Genomic DNA, 27,963 nt, shown 5'->3' with positions numbered 1-27,963 from the left:
CAGAGGGAGAGGGCAAAGTAGGCTCCCCACTGAGCAGGGATGCCAAAGCACAGGGCTGGATCCCAGGACCCCCAGGATCATGACCTGAGCTGAAGGCAGATACTTAACCAACTGAACCACCCAAGCACCCCTTAAAGTTGATTTTTATGTTAAATTCTCAATTCAAGGATTTCTGGTCCGCTAGCATAGCATAAATTCAAATTCAGAACAGACCAGAGTGACATTGGGGTAGGCCCTTGGTTGACAAATTATCGAGGACTCCTTTTCCTCCCCTACTCTAGAGCCAGATCAAGATGGATACACTTCCTTAGAACTTAATTGCAATCCCCCCCCACCCCCCCCAGTTCATCCTTTTGTTGATTGTTTATCTCTTGTAAGATTCCAGTTCTAGTTTCTTTGTGTCCTTCCTTTGTGTGGGTGGTAAAAACCAAGTCTCAAGGGTGTGTTCCTTTCTTCTTTTTTCATCCACGGAAGCACTAGTGATTTCTGGCCCATGACTATTTTCTTTCCAGCTCAGCTCTACATTTCAGGTGTTTGTTATATTTTATCTGACATTTCTTGGAAGGATTTTTATAATTACTGGAACTGGAATTTTATAAGGTGTATTTAATCTGTCTATACTGAGTTTATTCATTCAACACTATAGAGCAAAAACTAAAAATCAAAGTGCTATGTGTAGATAAATATACTGCAAGCTCAGTCTTCTTGGAGCTCACATGATTGTGTTAGGAGTCATTTGTTGCAACTGATGAGAAATAAAATATGTTCCAGCATTTAGTATAAAACCCAATTTTAATGCCTTATTATTGAGAGTATAGTGAAAAGTGTAATTTTCTTTGACACTAACTTACAAACAAATCACATCTTGAAGATAAGTTCAAAATCAAATTAGATCTCAGCAATAATATATCAGCCATTAAAAACTTCACCTAGCTCCTCTCACAATGTGTGAGTGAGAACGTACATAACTGTAGTGATGGTTTTTTTAAATAATCTAAGGAAATACTTGAAATTTATTATTTTCTAGATTTTTTTTTTTTTTTTAAGATTTTATCTATTTATGAGAGAAAGAATGAGAGAGAGCATATGAGAGGGGGGAGGGTCAGAGGGAGAAGCAGACTCCCTGCCGAGCAGGGAGCCCGATGCAGGACTCGATCTGGGGGCTCCAGGATCATGACCTGAGCCGAAGGCAGTTGCTTAACCAACTGAGCCACCCAGGCGCCCCTATTTTCTAGATTTTGAGACCTAAAAAGGATTGTCAGAATACCTTCTTACCCTCAATGAAAATGGCAAGAGATAAAAAGACTACTCTGGTTGTTAGATGCAGAGCAGGAACTGTAACCAGGTCTCCCAAAGACCAGCTTAGTTATTTTAACCTTTGATAATGGAGATTCTTAACAAACATTCAGATTAAGAAATTGGGCTTTAGGGCGCATGGTGGGTTATTCATTTAAAGTGCCTGACTCTTGATTTCAGCTCAGGTTGTGAGATGGAGCCTGGCATTGGGCTCTGTGCTCGGTGGAGTCTGCTTGAGGACCCACCCCACCTCACATGCGTGCTTGCACTCTCTCTGTCTCTGTCTCTCTCTTTCTCTAAAATAAATAAATTTTACAAAAAGAAATTGGGTTTTATTCTGGAACAAAATACTCTTCTGTAGTATTCAGGGCCTTATATTCACTGTTAATTACAGTAACAATATTTTGTAATTTGGTCTAACATTGAAAATTCTTGTTAAATATTTTTAGTGGTGACTAGGAAAATATTTTCAGTCAGTAACATAATTAGTATCCAAAACAAGAATGTGAATGCTCTGCCTTCTTTCTCAGTAAATAACAATTACAATTCTTGAAGAAAGAAAACAAAAGCAACCTGACCTCCAAAAAAGAAAATCCTACTGCTTCTACAATAACTTATGACTAAAAATGAGATACAAAATGAGTTATAAAACTTGATTTCAAGTTTTACCAAATGCAGAATTGAATTTAAGTACCTTATGACTTAAATAGCTTTATAAAAAAAATCTATGTAATGTGGCACAGATATATCTATAGAGTATTTTTCTGTAGTACTTTTGAATGAAATTTTCACTGAGCTTTTTTCCATTATCAGTTGGGAAAGAAGGACTTATGTTTTATATTTCATTAGGCTTTTATTGTTTAGTGTTCTTACAGTGTTATGAATTACTCAAGTAATTCCTCAAGTCATCTACAATTGGGTGAATAAGAAATACGATCATTTTGGCTCTCCTTGAAATTTGATAATGTAACTGAAACTGTGTCAGACCCATGCAAAAAAATGGTTTCATTAACTGCTTTAAAAATTTTGTTAGTTTTTGTTTGAGCATTCATGTGTCTGCTTTCCACCTTCTAATGAGTATACAAGAGTAGTTTTTTCATTGTTTATATTCTGTGAAGTATGATATGCATCTATATTTTTGTTTTTGTTTTGTGATGGCTTCTGTGTTTTACAGTCTGGCACCCAGTTGGAATTCACAGTTCCAACTAAATTGTGAATTCATTAGAGAAAAGGGCTTGTTACTTTATTGTTATTTGTACCTCCATTGTTGAAAACAGTGTTTGCCCAGTAATGGATATTAAATAAATGTCTAGGAAACAGAAAAGGAGGGAGGAACACATTGATAATTTGGAGAATGGCAGACTTACGTACTTGGAATTCAAATTTTGGTTTTTGCGTGTGTTTGCACAAGCTGTGAATTCATTTAGTGTATTTATGTCTAATTTCAAATTCCTTCTTTGATATATGATAGTTGTATCTGTATCTGGGATTTGATTTTAGTTCCTGTGAAGTGTCATTATAGTTGGTATTGCATTTTTTGCACTAACTGTATTTGGATCAGGTGTTTAAGGCCCTTTTTAGTTCTTTGATTTTTATGATTTGTAAATTTGGTATTTCCAACTCTTAACAATTTTTAGTAATTGACAGGTATTTCTATTTTTTATAAATATACCTTAATGGTTACAGAAAATTCACAATAAGTTTTTGGAATGTTAAACAAATTCTGCCTTTAGTTTTTCATTTTCCAGAACCTTTACGGTGCTCATTTACAGATCTAAATCTTAAATATTATTTATAATGGAAGATAGTAAACAATGCAAAGAAATCACAAAGTAAATTTTAGTGTTTTTCTCCTTAAGCTCACAACAGAGAAACCAAATAATTAAATAGACCACATTCTTAGGATAGACTGAGCCTAATTTAAGTATAAAACACTCCCTTCATTGTTTAACACCTCATTGCAACTGACATCTCCCCTACAGTGTGAGTCAGCTGGAGGCTTTGCTATGTAATTAATGCATAATTGAAACCTCCTCCACACAATTATAGTACTGGCTGTACCCCATAGCTCATTTGGCATAGATTTTATTTGGTTTCATGTAAAATTAAGGATTTTTCAATTTTTTAGCGCTTCAATAAATAAATGAAACAGAACAAAACCTACCATAACCTTTAACATCCCTAAATAACAAAATTAAGGTTATATTATGAAAGTATTAATAAATACATTTTACATATAATTATAAATGTGATCTTGAGAGAAGTTCTGGTAGGACTATAAGTTTATTTAAATAAAATGATTGGATGGCACTCATGATTCTGGCCATGATGATAGAGGACAGAGTTCCAGAAGAGAGATTGCATGTAGAGAGTGCTTCAAATATATCTAGAGGGTTCCCCTCACATTTAGTCAAATACTACTGAGCACATTCATATGAGAAAACTACCTGAGGCCTGGGGAAGAAGCAGGCAGAACAATTACTGGAGTTTACTCTGGACCATGAATAGTTTGTTCCCAACAGCCACAGTTAGTGCAAAAGGATTCAACCACTTTGGAAAACAAATACAGTTTCTTTTTTTCTTTTTCTTTTTTTTTTTCTCGTTACTTTTAAGATACTATTGCACTACATTCTAGCTTCCTATATTGGTTTATAGGTCACCTGTTAGTGTGGTAATCAGTCCTATGAAGGAAATCTGCTTTACCTGGTTATTTTAAAGACCATTTTAAATTTGTTTATCTGTTCAACCTAGATGTAGATTTCTTAAATATCCCACTTTAGGATTCATTAGAATTAAGTGTATGAATTTGTGTTTTTTGTCAGTTCTGAGTCCTGGCCCTTTACTTGTGTATCCCCCCTGCCCCTTTTCTCTTCTCTTTCTGGGACTTTTTCAATTTTAGTGGTTCTCTTTAGTTCTTTTTCAAATCTTTGATCTTTTTAAAAGTATTTTTTTCTCCTGTCCATATTTGCAATCTTGTTTTATAAGCTTTGATCTTTGATAATTGCATTATTAGAAGTCCTTAGTTACCTTTTTCTTTTGACAGTTGTTTCTTTCATGATGCCTCTCATTTCCTTGTGTGTTTAGTTTAGTACATTTAATGTTTTTCATTGTCTTCATTTACTGTTCATTTTCCTTGGAATTTAAAATGAAGGTGGGGGGGAGGGGTAATCCAGAAAAGGTTTACATTTGTGTTTGCTAAGTACCTGGGAGCATTGCCAATATTACATCACTTTAAATTAAATTCTCAGTTTGAGGTTTTTAAACATGCATTGTTGCTTTTTCTTTTCTCTACTTTTCAAATTCTAACTTCTTTTATTTAGGAAAAAGGAAAACTATATTTTTAACCTGGGAAATGTTCATAAACTTGCTCTGTTTTTAAAATAATGTAAAGTCTATAATCTATTTAGCTAAATCATTTATTTGGATTTTATTCTTGGACAATACTAATTATTTCAGTAGAACTGTACTTGTTTAAATAGTAATTACTTTAGTCATATCATCACCCACACTCCTTTACTCATGGAATGTAGAGTGGAATAAATAATTGCAAATATTGGATAAGTCAGTGGACATCATAATATTTCTCCAAATCACATATATTCATCCATCACATCAGTTGTGCAATTCTGGTTATATTTGTTAGAACATCTTTAGTTGTAAATGATAAATACCAACTCAAAGTAGCTTTATCAAAAAATACTTTATTGACTCAACGTGACTGAACAGTCCTGGCTTCTGACAGCTAGACTTAGTGCTAAAATGATAAAATCAGGAGTTGGTCTCTCCATCTCTCAGGTTCTCCCTTTTCAGGGTCAAAGAGAATTATCAAAAACTCCAGGTTACTGATCACAGTAGAAAGATAGTGCCTGTTTCCCAATAATTCCAGCAAAAATTCCAGGTTTAAGTCTCATTGGCCTGGCTTGGATAATGTGTTTATTATTGTGGTCAGGGTGCTTAATTCTTGCCTCAAATTCAAGTGAAGGCCAATTTACAATTCTGAGATTTGATTTTCCTTGCGGTTGCCAGGGTGTTAATAAGGGCTAGGGGTGGGGTACAGGAAAAAGAGTGGGCAGTGGGTTTATTTCTAGCTTACCGTTATATTGAATTTAATCCCTGAGAGTCCAACCTTTGTGAAAGAAGGAACTTAGGTTAGATTCCCTCCCTTGAGCAGAATTTAGGCTTTATTTCTTACTCCAGGATCCCAGGGAAATATAGTAAAAAAAAAAAAAAAAAAAAAAAAGGCTTAAGTTTAATTAGTTTGCTAGTGCCTTCCATGAATAGAGAAATCTACATTGTTATTCTAACTTTAAGTTTAGGAGAGTAGGATAGAAGATTGATCCTTACGTTACCACATGAGATCAAGGCTGAAAAACATTTTGAAAAACAGCTGCATTTTACTACAGTGAAGGCTACTATTCTAAAGACCTAGATATATTCAGAAATTAAAATACTAGAGCATGTAAAAATTACAGGATGATAGTTAAAGAACCATGTTAATGACTCTGAACTTAGTAAAACATCAACAAATATGTGAACATGCAAATGCTATGTAACTCATTTCTTAATGTATTAGAAGTGAATTAGGTGTTTAATAGACTTATTTTAAAAGTTGGATATTATAGATCACTCATTTGTACGTATATAATAATTCATTAAAGATTGTAAGTAATTTTGCATAAGTAATTTTATACTTTTACAACATTTAAAATTTCAAAAGCTGGAAAAGAGTGAGATGCAGTATTATATTTAAGAATGTAAACATTTTAATCCCATCTAGATATAGACTGAGATAAAGCGTCTTTCTCTTGGCAGTGAGACCACTTTGTATCTGGAATGTAAGCTTCAAGGGGGCAGTGACTATTTTTTTTTACAACTGTGTATATTGTATAACTTAGCACAATGTATCACTGTTCACTTGATACATTTTTGTTGTTTTATATGAAAACTGTTTCCAACAATGCATGTCTGTTAATTTTAAAGTGTTTAATTTATTCAGTGTTAGTATTACATTTGGCATTTTCTAAGTGGGCTTGATTAATAAATAACCAAAATCAATAGGTAGTAAAATGATTATCTGGAGGAGGTTTTTAAATGGTATGGAAATCTTAACTTTTCCATCAGATTTGACATGGATATGAAAACAGCTCAGAAATGAAGTACCGTTTATCACAATCACCATCTACTAAAAACTTTCATGAGTACAAGACTAGTATTACCAATGATGAATTCAGCATGTGATATTGAAATTTTTCAAAGGACTCTACCAAGTGCAAGGTCTCATGCATCCTGTCCACTCCATTTATCTGTCTTAAACTTTAGAAGCTGAATGAGTCTCAATGTAATGACTGCATTGCCCCCATTTAATTGGTGGTGCCAGACGATAGCCAATAAAATATGCTAATAGAGTGTGTATTAGGAGTATGCATATTTTTAAAAGACCATTTTGAAATGCTTTGTGAATACCAACAATCTAGAGCTGGCAACAGCTCTGCAGATTGCTAAATTATTTTTGAGAATATCTGTTAGTACAGTGGAGAATTGAATCCCATGGTAGAGTTGGTAATTTACTAAATAACTAGCAGTATTTATACTAAGACAGTTGGCATATACTTATTTAATTCCTCCTTTAAAATTTGCAAAGCAACCCTGAAATTGGATAGCATTTTTCTAATTTTGCTAAGTCATAATCCATGAAAAGGGGTGTTTTGTGATGCTCTTAGGCTAAGTCACCTATCTGGGGAAAAGCCACATCATCTTCATGTCAAGTGACCTTTTGATTTATAATAAAATTTCCTTCTACTAGCATTTGAAAAATGAAGGATTAGTATGGTCTTTTATGTAACTTTGGAAAATGTTAAGTGCTAGATGAATTAATAAAAATTGTGTGTGTGTGTGAGAGACACAGACATACACACCAACTTACGGCCTGTGTGAGCTGAGTACTGTCATGGAAAGGAAAGATTATACTCCACACATTGTGATCTGTACATGCAGAGCAGGTTCATTAAAAAAAAAGAGAAAGTTTGGTTTAAAACTTTCAGTATAATTTATTTTCCCATTTGTATCACATTGAAACATTTGACCTTTTCTCATCTCTGTTTTTTCAAAGATTTGTCCCCTCAGATGAAAAGAAGAAACAAGGCTGCCAACGAGAAAATGAAACTTTAATACAGAGAAGAAAAGATCAGATGCAACCAGGAGGCACTGCGATTAGTGTCACCGTCCCTTACAGAGTAGTGGACCAGCCCCTTAAACTTATGCCTCAAGACTGGTAAGATGATCTGTACTTTTATGTAGTCATTAAATTTTTTTTGTATAATTAAAAACTATCAAATTTTGTCATGAGTTCTAAATAGAAACTATCCCTGAAAACCATGTTAATGTCTAAGTTGGTCATTAATAATGTTCACATTGGATAGCTAAACTTTATTTTACTTATAAGAAACACTAACTTCAGGGGCACCTGGGTGGCTCACTTGGTTAAGCATCTGACTTCGGCTCAGGTTATGATCTCAGGGTCCTGGAATTGGGTCGTTGTCAGGCTCCCCATTCAGTGAGGAGTCAGCTTGCCCCTCTGCCCCTCCCCCGCTGCTCGTGTGCACTTGCTGTCTCTCAAATTAAATCTTTAAAAAAAAACAAAAACACTAACTTCTGGAAAACTTAGTAAAAACTCTTTCCACTGTTTATTTGTTCTGGATCAGCCTTTAGAGCAAAATTTCCAAATAGATTAATGTTTTGAGAGCTATAGTTTTAGATTTTTGATTTGGAGAATTCACGTTTTTGGGTAAGAAATGATAAATGAAAGAATTGTTACTTTTATTGTAGGGAATAATTTAATAAAAAGAATAACATTACTCCTCTGGTTTAACTCTTTGATTACATTAAAGTGTCCTTTAATAAAATATTAAGTAAGCTATTTATAACAAAGTGCCTATAAACTCAGATTCATGAATTATCTTAAATTATTTTATTAATCTAAGCTGGAATAAAAATACAGAGTCTGAGAGTGCATCTCTGTGACATGGAGAATACAACACATTGATGAATTACCTGGTTTACCTTTGAAGTACTCATTAGTCTTCCCACATTAGAAAGTCAGGGCATTGAGAATATAAGTATGTTAAAAATTTATTATATGAAGTAAGATGAGAATTTCGGATACCAAGTTTAAAAATTCTAGGAAGAAGGAAAGTTACACCATTTGTTTTATATGTTTGTAGTTACTTGCAGAAAAAATAGGGTGTATACAGGTGCGTCACCGTGCTACAAGCACTGCTTGTATGTATCAGCTCGGTCCCTAGTCGTTGATGTCATAACCTAGGGATAATATTTTCCTTACCTTTTTTCTTTCTCTGTTAATTGTCCTTTTAAGAATTCACTGAGATTAGTATTTATATTATCCTGCTTACCTCTTAACCCTGTGAAACCCAGTAGGATCTAGGTGATACCTCTCCAGCAAATTTCCTTTAGTTTGGCAGGCACCTTGGGCTTTCAGCTATTGTATGGTACAAGCTATGTCATCAAATTAAGAGACCATTTAATAGTGTGCTCCGTTACCAAAGATAGTTTTGGCACTATGGGACGTATATCCTATGCAAGGAGGAAATTTTTTATTTAAGATTTAATGTTAGCCTTAGAGATTTTTTAGTAGATTAAGAATTTTAAGCTGTGGTTTTTCACAGTAACTTGAATTGTCGCTGTAGGTCTTTTACTTGAATAGGTCACCCTGGTTTAAGGCTCTGTTGGCTGTGTAGTCTTCATCTAATGCAGTGGTTACCAGAGTATGATCTGCGAACCTCTGGGCATTCCTAAGACCCTTTCAGGGAATTGTAAGGTTAAAACTATTTCCATTATAGTACTGAGATGGCTGTTCTCAGGATTTATCAGTCCTCCCATAGGAACAGTAGCGTAACCAGTGCACAGGAGTAATCATTCCCTCCCTTTCTCCTTCTCACTCCTCTTCTTCCCTCCATTTCTCTTCTGACTAATGGACTGACCATACACTTACATTTCCTCATCTGTAAAATGGGGGTAATAATAGTAGTCACCTCATTGAATTGTTTGGAAGATTCAGTGTGTTAACATCTGTACAATGTAAGGTGCTTAGAACAGCCCTGGCACAGAGTGAATGCTCATAGTACGTCTTAATGTTAACTATTATTGTTTGTATTACGGTTTTGTTCCGACTTTAGTTCTAGACTTAAACTGTTTATGGCCTTTGTACTTATTATAATTTCTCAATTTAATTAAGTATTTTGTGAACTAATGAAAAATATGAGGGCGTAGAGAAAGATTTGTTCTTTTTAGGAAAACAAAGTTGAGTGGTTGGAAAGACAAGTTGCTTTATTTTTTATTTTATTTTTTTTAAAGATTTTATTTGACAGAGAGAGGGAACACAAGCAGGGGGAGTGGGAGAGGGAGAGGCAGGCCTCCCGCCAAGCAGGAAGCCCAGTACGGGGCTCGATCCCAGGACCCTAGGACCATGACCCGAGCCGAAGGCAGATGCTCAGTCAGTTAAGTGTCCGACTCTTTATCTCGGCTCAGGTCTTGATCTCAGAGTTGTGAGTTCAAGTCCCAGGTTGGGCTCCACATTGGGCATGGGGCCTACTTAGAAAAGAAAAGAAAAGAAAAGAAAATGCTAATAGAATTTAGGGTGAGTGAAATGTAAACAATTGGAAAAATTAAAGTTTGATGGTTTTTCTACTCAAGATTACTTTCCAAATAATCAGAACTCAAAAATAAGGCCTTGGGGCTTTATAAAATAAAATGATTGGTGAATTACTATAATTTATAATGTTTTTAATTAGAGTAAAGCATTTCAGATGTATTTGAATTTTAGATGATTTTCTTTTAAAACTAACTTTTTCAATTAATAGATCAAGTCTTGTTCCCTATCGCATTGGAAAAGTGGGCCCTTATTCTAGGAGAAGGGCAGATTAAAGGTTAAAAAGATTGCATATAAGGATTGTGTGTGTAATTATGTTTAAAAGGCTTAGGTGCAAAAATAGATGCATGGAAAGTGTAGCAATCATTAGTGTGCTCTAATGATAACATTATAACAAAGAGTTATGTAATTTGCTTCACAGATTTGTTGACAGTAGATTATATCACATGAGCAATTGAGTCCTTTCCTTAAGAATTTACAGTAATCAAATTTCATATTTGAGGTATTGTCTCAACCCTGGAGCTCTAACCACCCTGCCCCTTTTCTCTTTATAGGGATCGGGTTGTAGCAGTTTTTGTGCAAGGTCCTGCATGGCAGTTCAAAGGTTGGCCATGGCTTTTGCCTGATGGATCACCAGTTGACATATTTGCTAAAAGTAAGATTCTCTTTATTTTTTACCGCTTATCCAATATAGAAATGGTCTTGCTTTAAGAGAAAGCCATCTATGGCTCTTCATATATGATGTGTGTATCAAAAGATTCCATTAACATATGCTAATTTTTAAGCACCTGTGAAATATTTTTAGTCTTTTTTTGAACATTAATATTTTTTTGTGTACTTATATCTAAAAGTGAATTATCTCCCATTCCCTACATTAGGTCACTTAAAAAGCATTAATATTGTTGCACATCCACAGATTTTTATTAAAACTGATGGCCAGTTTTTAAATGGGTTGACTTCCGCTGAACAGTAATGTGTAGCTAGGACTTAAAGTACCATGTGACCTTTACCAGCTATTTCCATTGTCTAGAATGATTGTAGCATATTTGGCTTTTTCTTTTCATTCAAGTCTAAGTTCAAGTATTCTGTTCTTTAGAGAATCCTTCTCTGGCCAGCCTGGAAATAGCCATTACTTCCTTCCAGTTACTCTTTAAGCTCTTTTATTTTCATGATAGTACTTACTGTTGTTTGATATTATCTTATTTATACCTTTACTGTAAGTCTTCCCTGGCTATAAGGCCAGGTTCCTTGGTGGGAGGAGCCTTTTCTGCCTTGTTTACCCTTGAATTGTCATCACAGAAGAGTGCCTGGCTAGGGGAAGCATTCAGTAGATATCTGTTAAATGAATATTTCATGTGGCTTAGATCTTTTGGTGTATTGGTATAGTGAGATACACTAAACGTAGATTAATTTACTCTGGTTTTTGCAGTAGAGATATTCCAATATTCCAATTATTATTTAATTCGAGTACCCAATTAAGTTAGTAAAATTGTTTTTTTAAAAAACATTCTTATGAAACAAGTATGTTTATTAGAAATGACAACTTCAGTTATTATGAATATAGATTGTGCTACTGTAAAATCCAGCCTTTTTTTTTTTTTTTTTAAAGCAACCTCAGCTTTGTTAGTGGTTACCACCATTCTTCCAAGATGGAAACTGCCCAAGCTTGGAAGTTTTAATCCTTTATTCTCTACTTTCATTCATTTTAGACAATGATTCTAATATTACTAATATTGTGATAGATTTTTGTTATTTCTGAAACTTGAATAATGCACAGGGTTGATAAATAGAAAGTTAAAGATATAGAGAGAATGGGAATTTTAATGAAAGTGCAATGTCCGTGAACACGAATGTTTTACCTACTTGCTTGCCTTTTTGAATAGTGTTGCAAAAAAAAAAAAAAATGATTATAATGTCTTCAAGATGTAAATGCTGCCTAAATTTCATTCAGAATGTAATGATGTTGTAATTTTTTTTGGTCAGATTGTTAGTCTTCTGAAATTTAGATAAGAAGAGACTTTTTTATACAGTTACCAGTTATGATTTTCTTCCATAAATTATTTCTTTTCAGTCTTCCTTCTTTAAGCTCTTGCTTCTATCAGCATTTAAAATGAAAGTACTCTTCTTGCCCCTTCCATCTTAAAACTCTTTCTCTTGACCTCAACTCTAGCTCCTCTTTTGAATTGTCTCTACTAACTCATTTTCTATTCAGTTCTCAATTAGCTGTTTGGCTCTCTTGCTCTTCACTAAACTATTCTCACCAAACTTACCAATGACTCAAATATTAGATACTTTTGACATCCTTATCAGAATTTGATTCTCTTCATTCATTTCTTCCTTTTTAAAATGTTCTTTTCCAAGGGCTTGTTACTCTTAGATTCTCTAGCTACTTTTCCTCTGGCTTTCCGCTACCTCTTTATGTCTAGTTTCTCTTCTCCTTTATTATAGATAACTCTCTCAAGGAGATCTGGTAGCTTTCAAATACCATCTATAACCCTCCCCTTATTCTAAGTGAAGTCTCTAGCTTTATATTCTGGGTCTATATATCTCACTAATTATGAGAGAACTCCTCTGAGAGGTCCTGTTGGTACATCAGACTCAGCCTGTTCCAAATGGAATTGTCTTGTACTCTCCCTCATTCTCACACTGTTTCTTTTTCTGAGTTAGTTTCTTTTGTAATTTTCCTAAGCCAGAAATTTAGGAATATATTACCTTTTAGCTCTTAGTTGGTCTCCTTGCTTTTTACTCTGCCTTTTCTAGGTTTTCACCCTTTCCCCCATAACACACATAGAAAATAGTAACATCTATATAGCATGGGAGAAAACTGAGCATCTGTATGGGCCCTGGTAAAAACTTATATTTTCTTCATATTGCATAATAGAATACAGAATTTTAGAGAAGATATTAAGTATTGATTTGTATAAAAAATGCTAGTTACCAATGAGAAAAATTTTTCATGAGTATCTATTTTATGTTGCCCGTTTGTCATCTGACATGCCATCATTATACCTACTAAATATTATTCAAGAGCATTCTCTCTCTTTTTTTTTTTTTACTTCTTTGTTCCTGTAAAATAATGTCGACGAGATTCATGCAGTTTGCAAAAAATGAACAATTCTGAATCGTGTGAAGTATTTTGCTTTAGTATTCATTGTGCTACCAGATAGATGACTGGCTTTCTTTTTTTTTTTGTTTTTAAAGATTTTATTTATTTATTCATGAGAGACAGAGAGAGAGAGAGAGAGAGAGAAGCAGAGGGAGAAGCAGGCTTCCAAGGAGCAGGGAGCCCGATGCGGGACTCAATCCCAGGACCCTGGGATCATGACCTGAGCCGAAAGCAGACGCTTAACCATCTGAAACACCCAGGCGCCCCAGATGACTGGCTTTCTTATAAAAGAAGTTTGTTCTATTTTTTGCTGAGGATTAAAAACTAAAAGTCTTTTTTTGAATAAGAAAGATGTTTTATAGTAATGTCTTGGTGTAAGTTTGCTTGCCACCATTCCTTCATGCTAATAAAATATCTTGTATGATTAGAGAAACCTTATGCTTTCTCATTTGTGATTTAAGCTTTTTGGACTCTCACGTTTCACCTTTTTTTTTTTTTTTAAGATTTTTTATTTTTTATTAGAGTACAAGCAGGGGGAGCGGCAGGTAGAGGTAGAGGGAGAAGCAGGCTCCCTGCTTAGCAGGGAGCCTGACGTGGGGCTCGATCCCAGGACCCTGGAATCATGACCTGGACCAAAGGCAGCTGCTTAACCGACTGAGCCACCCAGGCGCCCCTCACGTTTCACCTTAAGTTTTAAAAGTTGTCTGTTCTGGTGGAAAAATAAATACTATTTAAACTAAATCTATTGAAATTAAGGAGTGGGGGACTGTAGGCTTTTTATAGCTTTAGATAAATCATTTTTTTAAAATATAACTAATATATTTTTCAGAATGAGGGGTACCTGGGTGGTTCAGTCGGTTAAGGGTCTGCGTTTGGCTCAGGTCATTTTCCCAGAGTCCCAAGATTGAGCCCTGCGTCGAGCTCCTTGGTCAGCAGGGAGTCTACTTGTCCCTGTCCCTCTGCCTCCTCCTTGGCTTGTGTGCTCGTGCTCTCTCTCTCTCAAATAAATAAATAAAGTCTTCAAAAAAGAATGATTTAGGGGCGCATGGGTGGCTCAGTCTGTTCGTTGAGCATCTGACTCTTGATTTCGGCTCAGGTCATGATCTCAGAGTCATGAGATTGAGCCCTGCATTGTGCTCATCACTCAGCAGGGAGTCTGCTTGAGATTCTCTCTCTCCCTCTGCCCTTCCACCCATTCTCTAAATAAATAGATAGATAAATAGATAAATATTTTTTAAAAGAATGATTAAAAGCACATCATATTGAGAAAATTAGAAAAGTGAAACGTAGTAAGGAAAACAGGAAGTATTGAAATGTTGACTTTAATTTAAAAATTTTAAAAATTAAAATTTTTTATACAGATAAATATTCTGAAAATGGGTTTTCTCAAACTATAACATATAGCCCTTCTAATGATTCAGTTTAAATTTATTAAATTGAATTAAATTCAAAATGAATAATGTGTCTGATGAGGGGACCTTTTAATTATATAAAAGCATAATAATTCTGGAGTAATGTTTATATGTTTTCTTTTTGTGAGCACAAATGATTCATTTTGGATTTCCATCAAGAATTATACTTTGGGGGTGCCTGGGTGGCTCAGTCAGTTAAGCATCTGCCTTCAGCTCAGGTCATGATCCTGGGTTTCTGGGATCGAGCCCTACATCGACCTCTGCTCAGAGGGGAGTCTGCTTCTTCCTCTCCCTCTGCCTGCCACTCTGCCTACTTGTGATCTCTCTTACTCTCTCTGTCAAATAAATAAACTCTTAAAAAAAAAAAAAAAAAGAATTACACTTCGTTCGATTCATTGTTAACATCGAAAGCCAGTAGGCCAGCCAGCAGTATGGAACAAGCAGTCCATAAAGTAGCTATCAAAAAAATTAACAAAGTCAATCATTTTTCTCTTTAGAGACCTCTAATACTAGATTATAATGATAGTAACAGTTATATTTTATATGCTAGAAAAAACGTAAATTGAAAGAAAAGCTAAACATCTTACATGTGTACATGTAAAACAAAAACTTCACAGATGGTAAATTGATTGCAAAATAAACTAGCCAGGTTGATTGAACTGGGTGATCAGAGAGAGAGAGAAAGATTGAAAGTAATACTTTATGGTCCATTTGTTAACCTTTTGCAATATACTGTACTTAGGAGGTTTTGCCCTAGAGTCTTTTATTTGCCCAAAACCCAGAATTAACTGTTAAAAATGAAAACCGGATCATTTTACCTTCTTACTCTAAACTTTCTAGTGGCTTACTATCATATTTGGAATAAATTCGTATTTTTTACCATAGCCAAATTCTACATATAGGACATTGCCTACAAAAGAAGTTATACTTGTTTATAGAGTGTGCCAAGCTTGCTTTCATTTCAGAACCTTTTTACCAGCTGTTCCATCTGCCTGAAATCCTCTTATGGATCTTTGCTAGACTCACTTTTTATATCATTTAATTATCTGCTTCTAGATAACCTTCTCACGAGGCTTTCCAAATTTTTCTTTTTCCCTTTTCATCATTTCTTACCAAGTTCCATTAGTTCTTACTCCCTAATTATTTCTTGAATCTTTTTCTTGCCAGGCATATATCTTCTCCCAAGTTGAGCAAATCTCTTCTCTAATTACTGAATTGTATCAGTAGTCACTGCTAAACACTTTGCAGTGATTCTCCCTATCTCTTAGATAAAAGTCCAAACCCCTTAATATGGCCTACATGGCCAACATTGTTCTGAATCTGTGGTCTTAACCTTTTACCCATTTTTTACATAACTTTGTATGTTGCAGTTCCACTAAATTTCTTTTGTTCCTAGATGAAACCATTTTCTCTTTGAGCATGTTCTTGGCTAACTGGGTCACTTTTGTTCTGTGTTTGCCTAATTCTTACTCAAGCTTTAGATCTTAGATTAGAGATCATTACCTATGTAAGCTTTTCTGAATTCCTTGGTCTGGGTAAGGTACTCTTATGTTTCTGTGATATACTACACCTTTATCGTACTGTATTTGAATAGGTGTTTCTTCTTCTTCTTATCCTTCACCCAGAACGTATGTGTTTTATCTTACCTTATTCCTCATTTCAGTCCCAGTGGCTGCCATGTATAAACCTCAGTAGGTATTTGTTGAATTGAATGTTTTTGAGGATGCCACAGTGCTTATTAGCATCTGTTTCAAAGATCACTTTGGTTATAATGTAGCTTCATTTGGTTGAAGAAAGTTTGATTTTTTTAAAGTTTTTTGTTTGGTTTAGTTTTTTGGTTAATGTCTATATTGGATATTTTTATTCTTTTGTAAAATATTTTTATAATTTTGATTGCAGTTTGAATAAAAAATATTATTTCCCCCCATATAGTTAAAGCCTTCCATCTCAAATATGATGAAGTTCGTCTAGATCCAAACGTTCAGAAATGGGATGTAACAGTATTAGAACTCAGCTATCACAAACGTCATTTGGATAGACCAGTTTTCTTACGGTTCTGGGAAACATTGGATAGGTAATTCTGATCCTAAAATGCACTTACTTCTGCTTTATTGTAGTAATTTTCCTTTCTCCTCAGTTAGATTTTAAGTTCATTAAAGTTGTGAACATATCCCCCAGCTCCCCTTTTCGAACATTGTCTGATTTGATGATCCAGTAGATAATTAACAAATGTCTTTGTTATACTGATCTTAGAAACAGATGGAGAAAGTGTGTATACCTGGATAGAAAGAACAGTAAACTCTGGGTCGGAAGACCTAGATTTTAATTCTCTTTTTGTGATCTGGCTCTAATGAACTGTGACCTTTCTGAACCTTGTTTTTTGTCTGTCCAAGAGGCTTGGATTAAGTGATCCCTATAGTTTTTTGTTTTGTTTTTTTTTGTTTGCATCAAAAGGTCACTGACTGGATTTGTTATGGGTAGCTTGTGAAAGGAATTCAGTTTTTGAATTTATTTTAATTACTATTATAAATAGGATTCTTAAAGCCCTTTTACAGTAACATCAGTTTTATAATTGGAAAATTTAAGAACAGCATATGATCATAATACCACTAAATTTATTCTCGTTGAGGTGCTCTTTAATATCTGTCACTTTCTTGGTGTAAGTCTCTTGCTGAATATTAAGGGTTTTCCAAAGTCAGAGGTGACTGAGGTAACCCAGTGATTATAACTGATAATATATTAAAGAGAAACATTTATTATTCTAGCCAGAAGCTCTGAGATTATAGAATTTAATAAGAGGAATGTTTTTTCTGGCTTCAGAAGTTCTTATTCTGTATTTCCAAAGTACAGTATCAGGTTTCCAGTTTTTTAGAAAACAAAACTACATTTTTGAATTTTAAGTTAAAATGTTAACTTATTTTTACATGTAATATTCTAAAAATCCTACAATTCCTGTAATCATTATAACCTATTATAATATTATTTTTCAGGTACATGGTAAAGCATAAATCCCACTTGAGATTCTGAATTTTACTTGGTTTCCCCTTTTTCTGGAGATCTGGATTAAGAAGCATGGATATACCTTGACCTAAAGACTGAGACTCAAGCTTTATGAATTTATCAAGAACTTACAAATGAAGAAGGTCACAAATCGATCTTTTATAAGACCTTATTTGATGCTTTATGCTTCAAAGGGATGATGCTTGTCATCCATATAAGCAAACTTTTTGGCTTACAACTATTTTTTTAATATTAGCCTTCTAGTCTGTAATGGAAATTGTATATTTTGATAGAAGTTTTTTCTCCATTGGTTAAATTAGCATTACTTAAAATTTGTTTCTTTAGAAAATAAATACAGGTTATAAATGTGTGTATATTTAGAGGTTAAAAGGCTTTCTAGGCCATCTTCTGATTTTTCATTGCTCTATAATTCCTTTTATTGAAAATACTATGTTATGAATGATATTAAATTTTAGTCTCTGGAACTTCCAAAACTAGCAAAGGGATGTGACTATTTTGAATGAATCAGAATGTCAACTGTATGTATACTATACCTATACTTATTCTTTATTTAAAAAAGAAAAATGAAAAATCAAGAACAATTCTTCAGCTTTGGTTGAACTGTTCAGCCTTTCCAAGACTTCTTTACTTAAAATGAATACATTTAATGAATGTACATTCTTCTCACTGACTTTGGTGATTTTAAAACTTAGAATGATATTTCTATCTGTGCTATCTTTCCACTTGAAAAATCTCAAAACACAGATTAAAAACCTGTTAGGCTATAGTACTTTTTATTTTGGGAGCCAGAGTATGTTTGGGGGAAGGAAATGTGTTAGTCCTACTGCAATGTAACTTTAACTTTCTTATTTTTTCTCATAAGTTCACCTTTGATTCTTACTTTATATGTATGGCATAGGATTTTGAGACTTCTGTTTCTAGGCATGTTGATCTTGGAGTTCTTATCTTCCATTATCCCTAAATATTGATAAACTCCCCCAGACACCAAAGAACACATTTGCTTAGTGTCTGAACAGAAACAAGATAAAAACACTGGTATTTTTATGTGCGTGTTCAAAATCGTATAAAATATAAAACCTATATTTTAACTTAGTAAAATATTTTACTACTTCTCTACTTCAGAGTGTTGCATCCAAGGTACAAATGAATGAGCATTTTCCTTGAGTCTTGATTTCACCTTTTATTACTTAAAAGCAACTTGGAACCTCTACTCCCTTAAAGAGTTTTTGCCATTAGGATCGTTGCTGATCTTTCATCTTGTGTCATTTTTTTCTCTATTCCCCCCCCCCCCCAAGTGATTTCTCTTAGGTCAACATTTTTTTTTTTTTTTTTGGTAAACATTTAGCTCCTTCTTGTTATGCTGACATTACCTAGCCTCATTTTGAAATTTAATACTATCATAAAAATGAGAAGCACTTACTATTTATTTTTAATCACAAAAGTCCATACTAGTAGTGAAGAGAAAAAATATTTATTCATATGGAATTCACTAGGTTCTTAAGAAGAGCAGTCAGCATTTTAAATTATTAGATTGTAGGATATTTATAAGGTTTGAACAGATTCTACCCCCTTCCTTTCTTTGCATCCTCTCTTCTTGAAAACAAAAGAGAACTCAAATTTGTTCACTTTAGAATTTCTCAGCATATAAACTGTCTTCAAAATAAATTATGTATTGTATAAACTTTCTCCATGATGAAATCGTCGAGGACTAGAATCTGTGATATTTTAATGTAAGATTACTTGTTAAGACTACTACAAGTGGACAAGAACTACCTTTCTATAAAGATTTTTAGTATTTATACTTATGTCATATAAGAAATTTACTTGATAGAGTGTGGTTAAAATTGGGAACATCTACTTTAAACAGGGTTTATTTTTCTATCTTGAATCTGCCTTATGTATATTCAAAGGCTTCTGGAAATACTGTAAAGGAACATTAGGAAAAGTACAAATATGCTGTGCTATGTATTTTAAAATCAGACCCTTAGTATGTACTTATTTTCTTTTTCTTTTTTCAGTAGTTCAGTCCCTTATTTAGGTCCATGTAATTAATTTAATAGCCACTAATTCCAAAAACAAATTTTTTTCAGCCAATCATTATTATCTCATGACTCCCAAGTCCTACAGCAGTACCTATCACTGTGCCTTGCACATAGTAGGCATTCAGTAAATAATTTATATGCATGAATGATTTTTCAGTGTGACTGATTTATTACAAAAAGTACTTTGACTAGGTCTTAGAGTTTGAAAATGCAGAATTACAGGGCATGAAGAGGTATACACAGATATTTTAATGGAAATGAGGTATGCATTAATAAACTTGACTTACCCGGAAGTTACTCTTAACTGGAGACACCCTTGTCTTGTCCCACTGGTAAAAGAAAATTCCATTTCTTTATTCATAGGACCCTCTTCTGAGTCAGGTAACATTAAGAAGCTTGTTGGTTTCAGTCATTAACTCTCAACCCTGACTGCACATGAGAATCATTTGGGGGACCATTTAAATATACTATTGCCTGATTCCTGATTCTGATTTAATTTGGGCTGAGACCTGATCATCAGTATTTTTAAAAAGTTCTCTAGGTAATTTCATGTTCAGAAAGGATTGAGAATCACTGATTTAATTTGTTATTGAAAACAATGCCAGTATTAAATGTTGTGTTTCCTCCTCATCTCCTTTCCTCCTCTCCTCTCCTCTCCTCTCCTTTTTCTTTTTTCTTTTTTCTTTTCTTTCCTTTCCTGCTTTTTTTTTTCTTTTGATGACCAACCTTTACACTAGACCATCCCCCTTATTGATAGTATTGGCCTATAGTTCCACATGACAAATTCAAGTCTTATTTATTTAATATAGGAGTATTTTGCTGTTTAATATTTAAACAATGTTTAATATATTTCATTATAAACTAGTATTACAGTTTATGATTTGTTTCCCATGTGTCCATATCTTTTACTAACTTTTTTTTAACAGCAGCATGACAACAATCCATACAGAAATAACTAGTTCATAATGAGGAAAATTTCGTAATTAATTTTTAAGGTAGAAGAAAGTAAAGTATTAATTTCTTATCTGCCATGCAGAATTAGAGTTTGCTTATGAAAGGAAAGAGGCATACTTTTTAATTGGTCTGCACAGAAAAGTAAAAGTAAATTATTCATTTAAATAAAATTCATTATCAAACATTGAAGGAAATATTTTTCCTAAATAAAAATTTTTGTGACTCCTAACAGTTAAAGCGATACATTCTTTTTTGGAGGGTGGGGAGGGCGTATTTAGTTGACATATTTCTTACTATATAACAATTCCATTTTATTGGTATTAACAATAGAAATGATGATAGGATATACATATGTGGCCAGAAATAAAGTGCCACTTTGTCAGATAACGATTATCTGAGTCTTAGTTGTTGAACTAATTAGTTTTTGAGACCAGCAGTGCATTTTATAAATATTATAAAAGCTAATCAAAATTAAAACATGAAAAATAAATTTAATTACATGCGCCTTAATATTACTTGACTGAATTTTTATTCACTTGGATTTGATATTCAACTGGTTACCCTAACCATAGTAAATTAACTTTATAAAAGGACAAATGACTGAATTTGACTTAAATTAAGAACTGGATTAGGAATTTTGAAATGCTGTGTCCTATATATTCTGGCCTGTCCATTGCCACATTTGGCTGTATAGTGGTGCCAGCATGGTTTCTCTATTAATATGTTGGAATAATAACTAAGGAAAAATTGAAAATGTATAATAGGTGTATAAAGAATTATATTTAGTAAATGCATAATAGGCAATAATACTTCCAGGTCATTGATCTGTTTGGGCTTATATGTATTATTTTAGGTAGTGTTTATTAGAGTATCTTGGGAGTTATAAATGTATGCCATTTAAATGAGTAAAGCTAATGAAATTTTTTGCCAAAATTCAAAAAGTGGGGTGCTACTATGTCAAATTTAAGTAAATGTTGTATCTGAGAATTTTGTTTGCTACTGAATTCCCTTTCTATCCAGTTTAAGTTTACTAAAAGTTACTTAACCTCCAAGTTTGATTATAGTGCTTTATATATAATGTAGTTCATTTACATGGTGTAGGCACTATAAATGATTGTTTAGCCACCAATTTGTATTCTTTCTCAAGCAAAGTGGTTCTTGAATGGAGCTTAAATTTGGGCCATGTGATCTGATAAAATGTTCGGTGATTCTTACTCCATTTCAGTGGATTTTTAAATTTAAAGTTTAATTGTAAATAAAACATTTTGTAGTACTTTACTTAACAGTCTTGGGGACATTCCCACCCCACTTCTACCCTGCTCTTCATCCCTCCAATCAAAAAATCACACTCAACCAAGAATACAGAAACTGTATTATGGGGTAGGATATGGATGATGACCGTCTTTCCATAAAAGGATTTATGAGATTTTTCAGGCATAGTATTTCTGTTTTGAAAATAAATGCAATGTGAGTTTTCACTTTGAAAACTAATGAGTTAAGTACATTTATAGTCTTCTGTTAATGAGTTAAATAATGTAGAGAATTATAGTTCTTCCTAGAAGTAACAAGCCACATGCTCTATTGAGCTGAGTTTGCTTATGGTCCAGTTTACTGTCTCCTTTATTGTTTTAATAGAATTAAGAATGTATCTGGTAAATTACATCATCTTTACAGTTTGAGTACCCTGACTTTAACATTTTATAGTTTGAAAACAAACTGTACTGTGCATATAATCAAATCATTAACAGCATCATCCTACTGGTTGTGCCAGTGATAATGTGTGACTCTTTTGCAACGAAATTTCTTTAATGAAGAATTTAATGGGCCCTACTCAAACTTAATTTCCATTCAGTTCATAAGTGCCCACTAAATATGTGTTTTATCCTGCTCTTCTGTTCATTTGATTATCTGCTCTTAGGCAGATGAGCATTCACATAACTAAAATAGATATAGCAAGAGTTGTAGATGCTGTTGGATTTTTTCAAGGCTCAAAGGTGCTAGTATATAACAGCACATTGCCAAATAAGCTTTTTTTCCTCTTATTTTCTAAAACACTTTCCATTTTTATTTAGTCGTGTAATGATCAGGTGTTTAACATAAAAAGTAGCTCTAGAGAAGGATGTGTTGTTGAGTCTGTCATAATTATTTGTAGGTACTTGGTCACAGAATTATAGTTCATAATTAATTCATCATCCAGAGAATGTTGGTTTATACTACACAACTAATGTAAATAGGGCTCAGGCTATATAAGAAAGAAGAAATCAGATTTGGTTAATCACACTTGAATATTTTTTTGGACTGTACTTGATTTACCAAAAATTTCCAAATGGAAACCCATTGAGTTACACAACATTCGCTGTGATAAAATATGGTAATTTACACTCACAGAAGAACTGCATTCATGGAGTTTACCATGTTAAAAATGTAAATATGGTAATGGCATTAATTTCTCTTCTTAAAATTGTTAAATAATATAAATATGTCTTTCTTTAAAATGGAATAGTTTGAAATTTTATCAAGTTGGTGTGTGTAATGGTTGGGGAAGATCAAATGAGCTTGCTCATGGCTTATTCGATTATTTTAGCCCAGTTGGGCATCACTAATGTTTATGGTCATTTTGACTGTAAAACAGTTTTAAAGTATTTGTATTCTTAGTTATGTGTTTTTATTTCATTATACACCGTTGAGTACAAAAAGGAAGTGTAAGGGTTACTGATGATGAAATAAACTGAGGGTCATTAATGTAGTTGATGTAGGAATTTGAAGAGAAAGAAGAAATTATATGGGAACTCCAACTCAGTGGGAAAAAAATGTAGTAGGATTTGGGCAGTGTGTATCTTTTGGGGGTTTATACATAAATTTAAGTGAAACTAGGCAAATCTGTGGTATGATATTTCTCCAGCAGCATTTAGTGGCTTGATTGCAGGTGTAGAGAAAGCAAATAGATTTTCAACTTTTGATGGAAGTAAAAGCAGGCCGGAGTGGTGATGATATTCACAAGTGATGATTATAGTACCAGAATATGGAATCTCAGCTCTTCAAGGAATAAACAATATAAAGGAGGTGGTGGATTGTATGAAAGTGGGGCTGACCCATGAACTGAAAACGTCAGTGAAATGAAGCTAAAAGTAAATCTGAAAGAGAAGAGAGGATGGGATATATAAAATCAAGATTTCAGAGAGGTGATAGGATATTGATGAGGAAAAGTCAAAAACTTGTAAGTGACTGAGATAGGAGAAGAGCTCTTTGGAGTCAAAGATCTGAGACCACGGTTACTCATGTGAGTGTTGAAATAACAGAACGACAAGAATAGGGGTGGCAAGGAAGATAGCCACAGGCTATGACTCAGGTCAATGGCAACAAGAAAATTGTAACTGGATAGCATGAGCTTTAAAGGATCCATGCTCAAAATCATTGGCTTTGTATCAAGAGGTCAGTGAATGTACATTTAGATATTTTAGGATTTTTTTAAAAGGTATAGATCATTTCAATGCCCCCCTCTAACTTCTTTTTTTAAAATTATGTGCATGTTCCATTAGCACAGATTATGAGGGCTTTTATTGTACTAAGTCCTCCCTGACAGCCTTTCCTCCTTCTCTGAGTCTTGTTTTCCCCAATTTGCTCCCACATCAGGCTAGTTCTTGTATTCTTTGCCTCTTCTGTAGTGCAATGATAACTGGGAGTGGATAAAATTCTTTTTTTGGAAGACCTGAGCACCACTCTGTTCTGAGGTTCCATAACGTGCCCAAACTCCTAGTTGTATGTACATCTCATTTCTGAGGGAGAACACCATGAATGGTTCCCAAAGTGGCTACAGGGTACTGGAAAAAAGGAATACCTGGAAGTACTGGAGGTTGTAAAGGGTTTTTCATTGACTTTTCTATGGGCATCTTCTTATCCTCAGTTTGTTTTATTCTAGATTTTGGATGAGAATTCTTGGAATGTTGTCAGCTTTCTTTTCCTACAGTGAGGTGGGTTAGATGTTATTTTGAGCCTAATCTAAATCTTACCTGAATGTTTCTTTCTTTGGTTTCCTTGTTAACATGAGGTGGTGTGTGTCTTTTCTTGTTTGGTGGCTGATGGTTTACTGTTTTTCCTTTTTTCTCACTCCCCTACCAATTCTTTAGTTGTTAAGTGTGATGGAGCTCTGATCTCACTTTACTTCATTGTCTTCACCCAGAAATGACCTTACCTATTCTTAATGGAGGAAACAAGCCATGGAATTCTCAGTACTGTATCTCAAAAACATGTGCATATAATAATCTTTCTTTCCTCCTATTACAGTGATTTAAATGTCCTGTCACCCATCAAGGACTTGTCTATTCATATGTGTTCTCCTACAACCTCCCACCACTATCATCAGTTTTGCCCTCTTACTGTTTGTTCTCTAGTTTGTGTCTTCATCCTGTCACCACCCTGTACTTATCCTTTCCACCCACATTTAAACTGGGTTGCACCTTTCATCTTAAACAGGGTTCTAGGGAGGTGGCTTGAATATGAGCACCTCACTCTCAAAGATTCATGGAGTTAGAGGAAAAGAGTGCAGTCCACATGGGTGGTACTAGGAAGACTAGCTTCAGAGTACCTGCTGGGCTACTGCATGGTAGGCTGTCAGTTCCTGTTTGTATGGGTCCTGGCAGCTTGCTGGTTAACACATCCTCAGCCCACAGAAGTAGAGGTAACTGGCTTGCTTGTATTGCCCGTGGGTTTATTGCCACTCAGACTGTCCCACAGTTTGACTTGTGCCAAAGGGTGAATGAGTCGGCAAAGGAAAATAGTATAGAGAAGCCTAAAAAAAAAAAAAAAAAGAATTAGAGAACATTCAGAAGTGGGTGGTGGTGAAAAAGAATTGCTGGTGGAGATGGATGACAACTTTAATTTTAAAAAAGCACATGAGGACATTCACGGTATGAAGTAAACTTTCTGTAAATTAAAAGCCCAACACATTAAAATGTAGTAAAAGTGGGAAATGGCCATCTTGAGGACCAAATTAGTGGCCTGGAATTTGTGCAGTAGTAGTTCTCTCTAGAAAAGCAAAACCCAAAGACCTGGAGATTGCAGTAAAAATGAAAACACCTTAAAGAAAAGTTTAGGATATTTAACGTGAATAAGTGAAGAAAAAAGGAAACAGACTTAAGAAAACAATTCGTAAATACTAGAGGACAGTTACACTGGTTTGAAAGGGTTCTTGCTATACATGTTCCATGTAACATCAAGGGGCATGAAAGACACCTAGGCGGACATTTCATTCAAATATTTATTGTCTACTTCATGGCAGTGATAAGAACTGTTTTAGTCGCCAGAATTCAGGGTGAACAAAGCATTGAGCCATGCCTTTATTGAGTAGGAAGAGGTAGACAATAAGAAGATGAATGAATGTGTCAGATGTGAATAAGTGATACAGAAAAAAATAGTGACAGTGTCGGGATAAGGTAGAGGCAAGATTGACTATTTTATATGGGTTGACATTTGAGCAGCAATTCGGAGGAAGTAAGGGAACCAACCTCATAAATATCTGGGGAGAAAGTACTCCAGAGAGCGAACAGGAAGTTTAGAAACCTTCAGGTACTATCATAGCTGCGACTCAAAGACTGGCAAGGAGGCCCCTTGGGTAGAGCTGAGGGAGCAAGAACAGTAAGAGGTGAGCACAGAGTGGCAGCAGGAGAAAAGAGCATGTGGGGCTTTGCAGACTGTTGTAAAGCGCTTGGCTTTTATTCATTGGTACATATGGGAAGCCATTGGAGAGTTTTTGGGCAGAGGAGTGACCTCATGTGACTTTAGTTTCAAGAGTCACAATGCTGTTGGAAAATAGACTGTGAGGAGTAAAGGCAGAAGCTGGGAGACCAGCTCATTAGATATTTCAGTAATTTAGCTAAATCATTAGGGCTTGGACCAATGTGGTAATTGGTGGAGGAGTGTCAAATAGATTCTGGAAATAATTTAAAAGTAGATGGATTGGGTGTGGTGTGTGATTATTAATAGAGTCAACAATCAGGTTTTTTGTTTTTGGCTTTTGCCTAAATAATTGGAGGGATGGGGTTTCTGCTTACTATGCTAGGAAAGAATTGTATAAGGGTCAGATTTGGGGATGGTAGCTGAGGGAATCAGGAGTTTTGGGGAATGTTGAGTTTGAGATGCTTGTTATACATGCAGGAGGAGATACTCAAATTCTTCAATTTCAGGGTAAAGAGAGGAATTTATAGAGGAAAAAAATCAAACCTCCAAGCTTTAGAGAATGGCTACAACTAAATCTGTTTCCCAGTTGAGACCATTTATCTTGAGGCTATGCAAGGATCCAAAGAGTGTATCTCCCAAGTAACCTCAGTTGAAGAAGATGCACGTTAGAACTTTTAAGAACTTCAAACAAATAAAGACCTGTATTCTGTGGTAGAGTGACTGGGAATTTTAATGTTAAGTGGTAAGTATTCTTGAAGCAGGAAAGACATACTACCTGGGAAATCTCATCATTAACTTTAAGTACTAAGCTATCTCAGTAAAACCTAGAAGTGAGGCCTGAGCAGGGAGTAAAGAGGGAAAGCATCCTAAATTTCTCATCCCTGGTGAGAAAAATGATTTTATGGAAGATGAACAACACTTGTTCTTGCAACTAATCAGAAGTTCTATATTTTTGACAAATAACTTTTTAAAATTTTTTAAAGATTTTATTTATTTATTTCACAGAGCACAAGCAGGGGGAGTGGCAGGCAGAGGGAGAGGGAGAAGCAGGCCTCCCGCTTACCAAGGAACCTGATGCTGGGCTTGATCCCAGGACCCTGGGACCATGACCCGAGCTGAAGGCAGACGCTCAACGGACTGTGAGCCACCTAGGTGCCCCGACAAATAACTTTCTAAAACCCACTAAAGCACTTTGGAATATTTAGAAAAAAACAAACAAAACATTGTATTAAGGTTTTGGAGATTTTTAAATAGGTCAGGAAATTATTTCCAAGTTGTTAAATTGTGAAGATACGGACATTTTGATAGGTATTATGTTTTCAGCTGCAAAAGCACAAAATAAAAAATTTTTTCCAATAACCATTTTTAAAATGTTCTTTCCATAGCAGTTTTTTTCCCAGCAGTAATTACTTTCTTGTTCATTCACACTTCTGATCATCTGACTTCATAGTAATTTCTAACCTTGTTATTTGGCAAAGAGCTAATTTAGTTTTAAGAGAAAGGTCAACTCTGTCATTTTCTTGTTCCCACTTGCTTCCATTTTTACTGTTATCTTTAAGGTATTTTTGTTTGTTCGTTTTGTTTTTCTCAGAGATCTCTCTATGCCACTTTTCTATTTTGTAAAGTATAAAGTGTTGTCTGTCACACTATGCTGGATGAGGGAATGAGAATTTCACTGTCGGGTCTTTTTCTTCCCTCAATTCACCTTGTACTGTATAGAGATCAAGTGAAGGCATCTGTGTCAATTCATATATTAACTATTAATAAAGCTTAATTTAACTGCAAATATAT

The 27,963-nt window shown here is 34.4% G+C and overlaps 1 protein-coding gene across 3 annotated transcripts in view; it reads left to right on the top strand.

Moving 5' to 3' along the window:
- The window catches only part of CDC73 (cell division cycle 73), a 123,749-nt gene extending 95,791 nt beyond the window's left edge, over window positions 1–27,958 (top strand). Inside the window, exons 14-17 of one of the 3 annotated variants that reach the window (XM_036084170.2) lie at window positions 7,406–7,567; window positions 10,516–10,616; window positions 16,412–16,553; window positions 17,470–27,958. In XM_036084170.2, the coding sequence (XP_035940063.1) occupies window positions 7,406–7,567; window positions 10,516–10,616; window positions 16,412–16,553; window positions 17,470–17,506 (442 nt within the window). In that variant the 3' untranslated portion in view covers window positions 17,507–27,958. Of the gene's footprint in view, window positions 1–7,405; window positions 7,568–10,515; window positions 10,617–13,162; window positions 13,502–16,411; window positions 16,554–17,469 lie in introns of those variants that run through there. The other 2 variants (XM_036084173.2, XM_078078349.1) reach the window with 2 other exon arrangements.
- The last annotated feature ends 5 nt before the right edge of the window (window positions 27,959–27,963 follow it).

The sequence above is a fragment of the Halichoerus grypus genome, chromosome 7, assembly GCF_964656455.1.
Source record: "Halichoerus grypus chromosome 7, mHalGry1.hap1.1, whole genome shotgun sequence".
Lineage (NCBI taxonomy): Eukaryota > Metazoa > Chordata > Mammalia > Carnivora > Phocidae > Halichoerus > Halichoerus grypus.
Note: the sequence above shows the minus strand (reverse complement) of the source record. Positions and strands in the feature narration are given on the sequence as shown.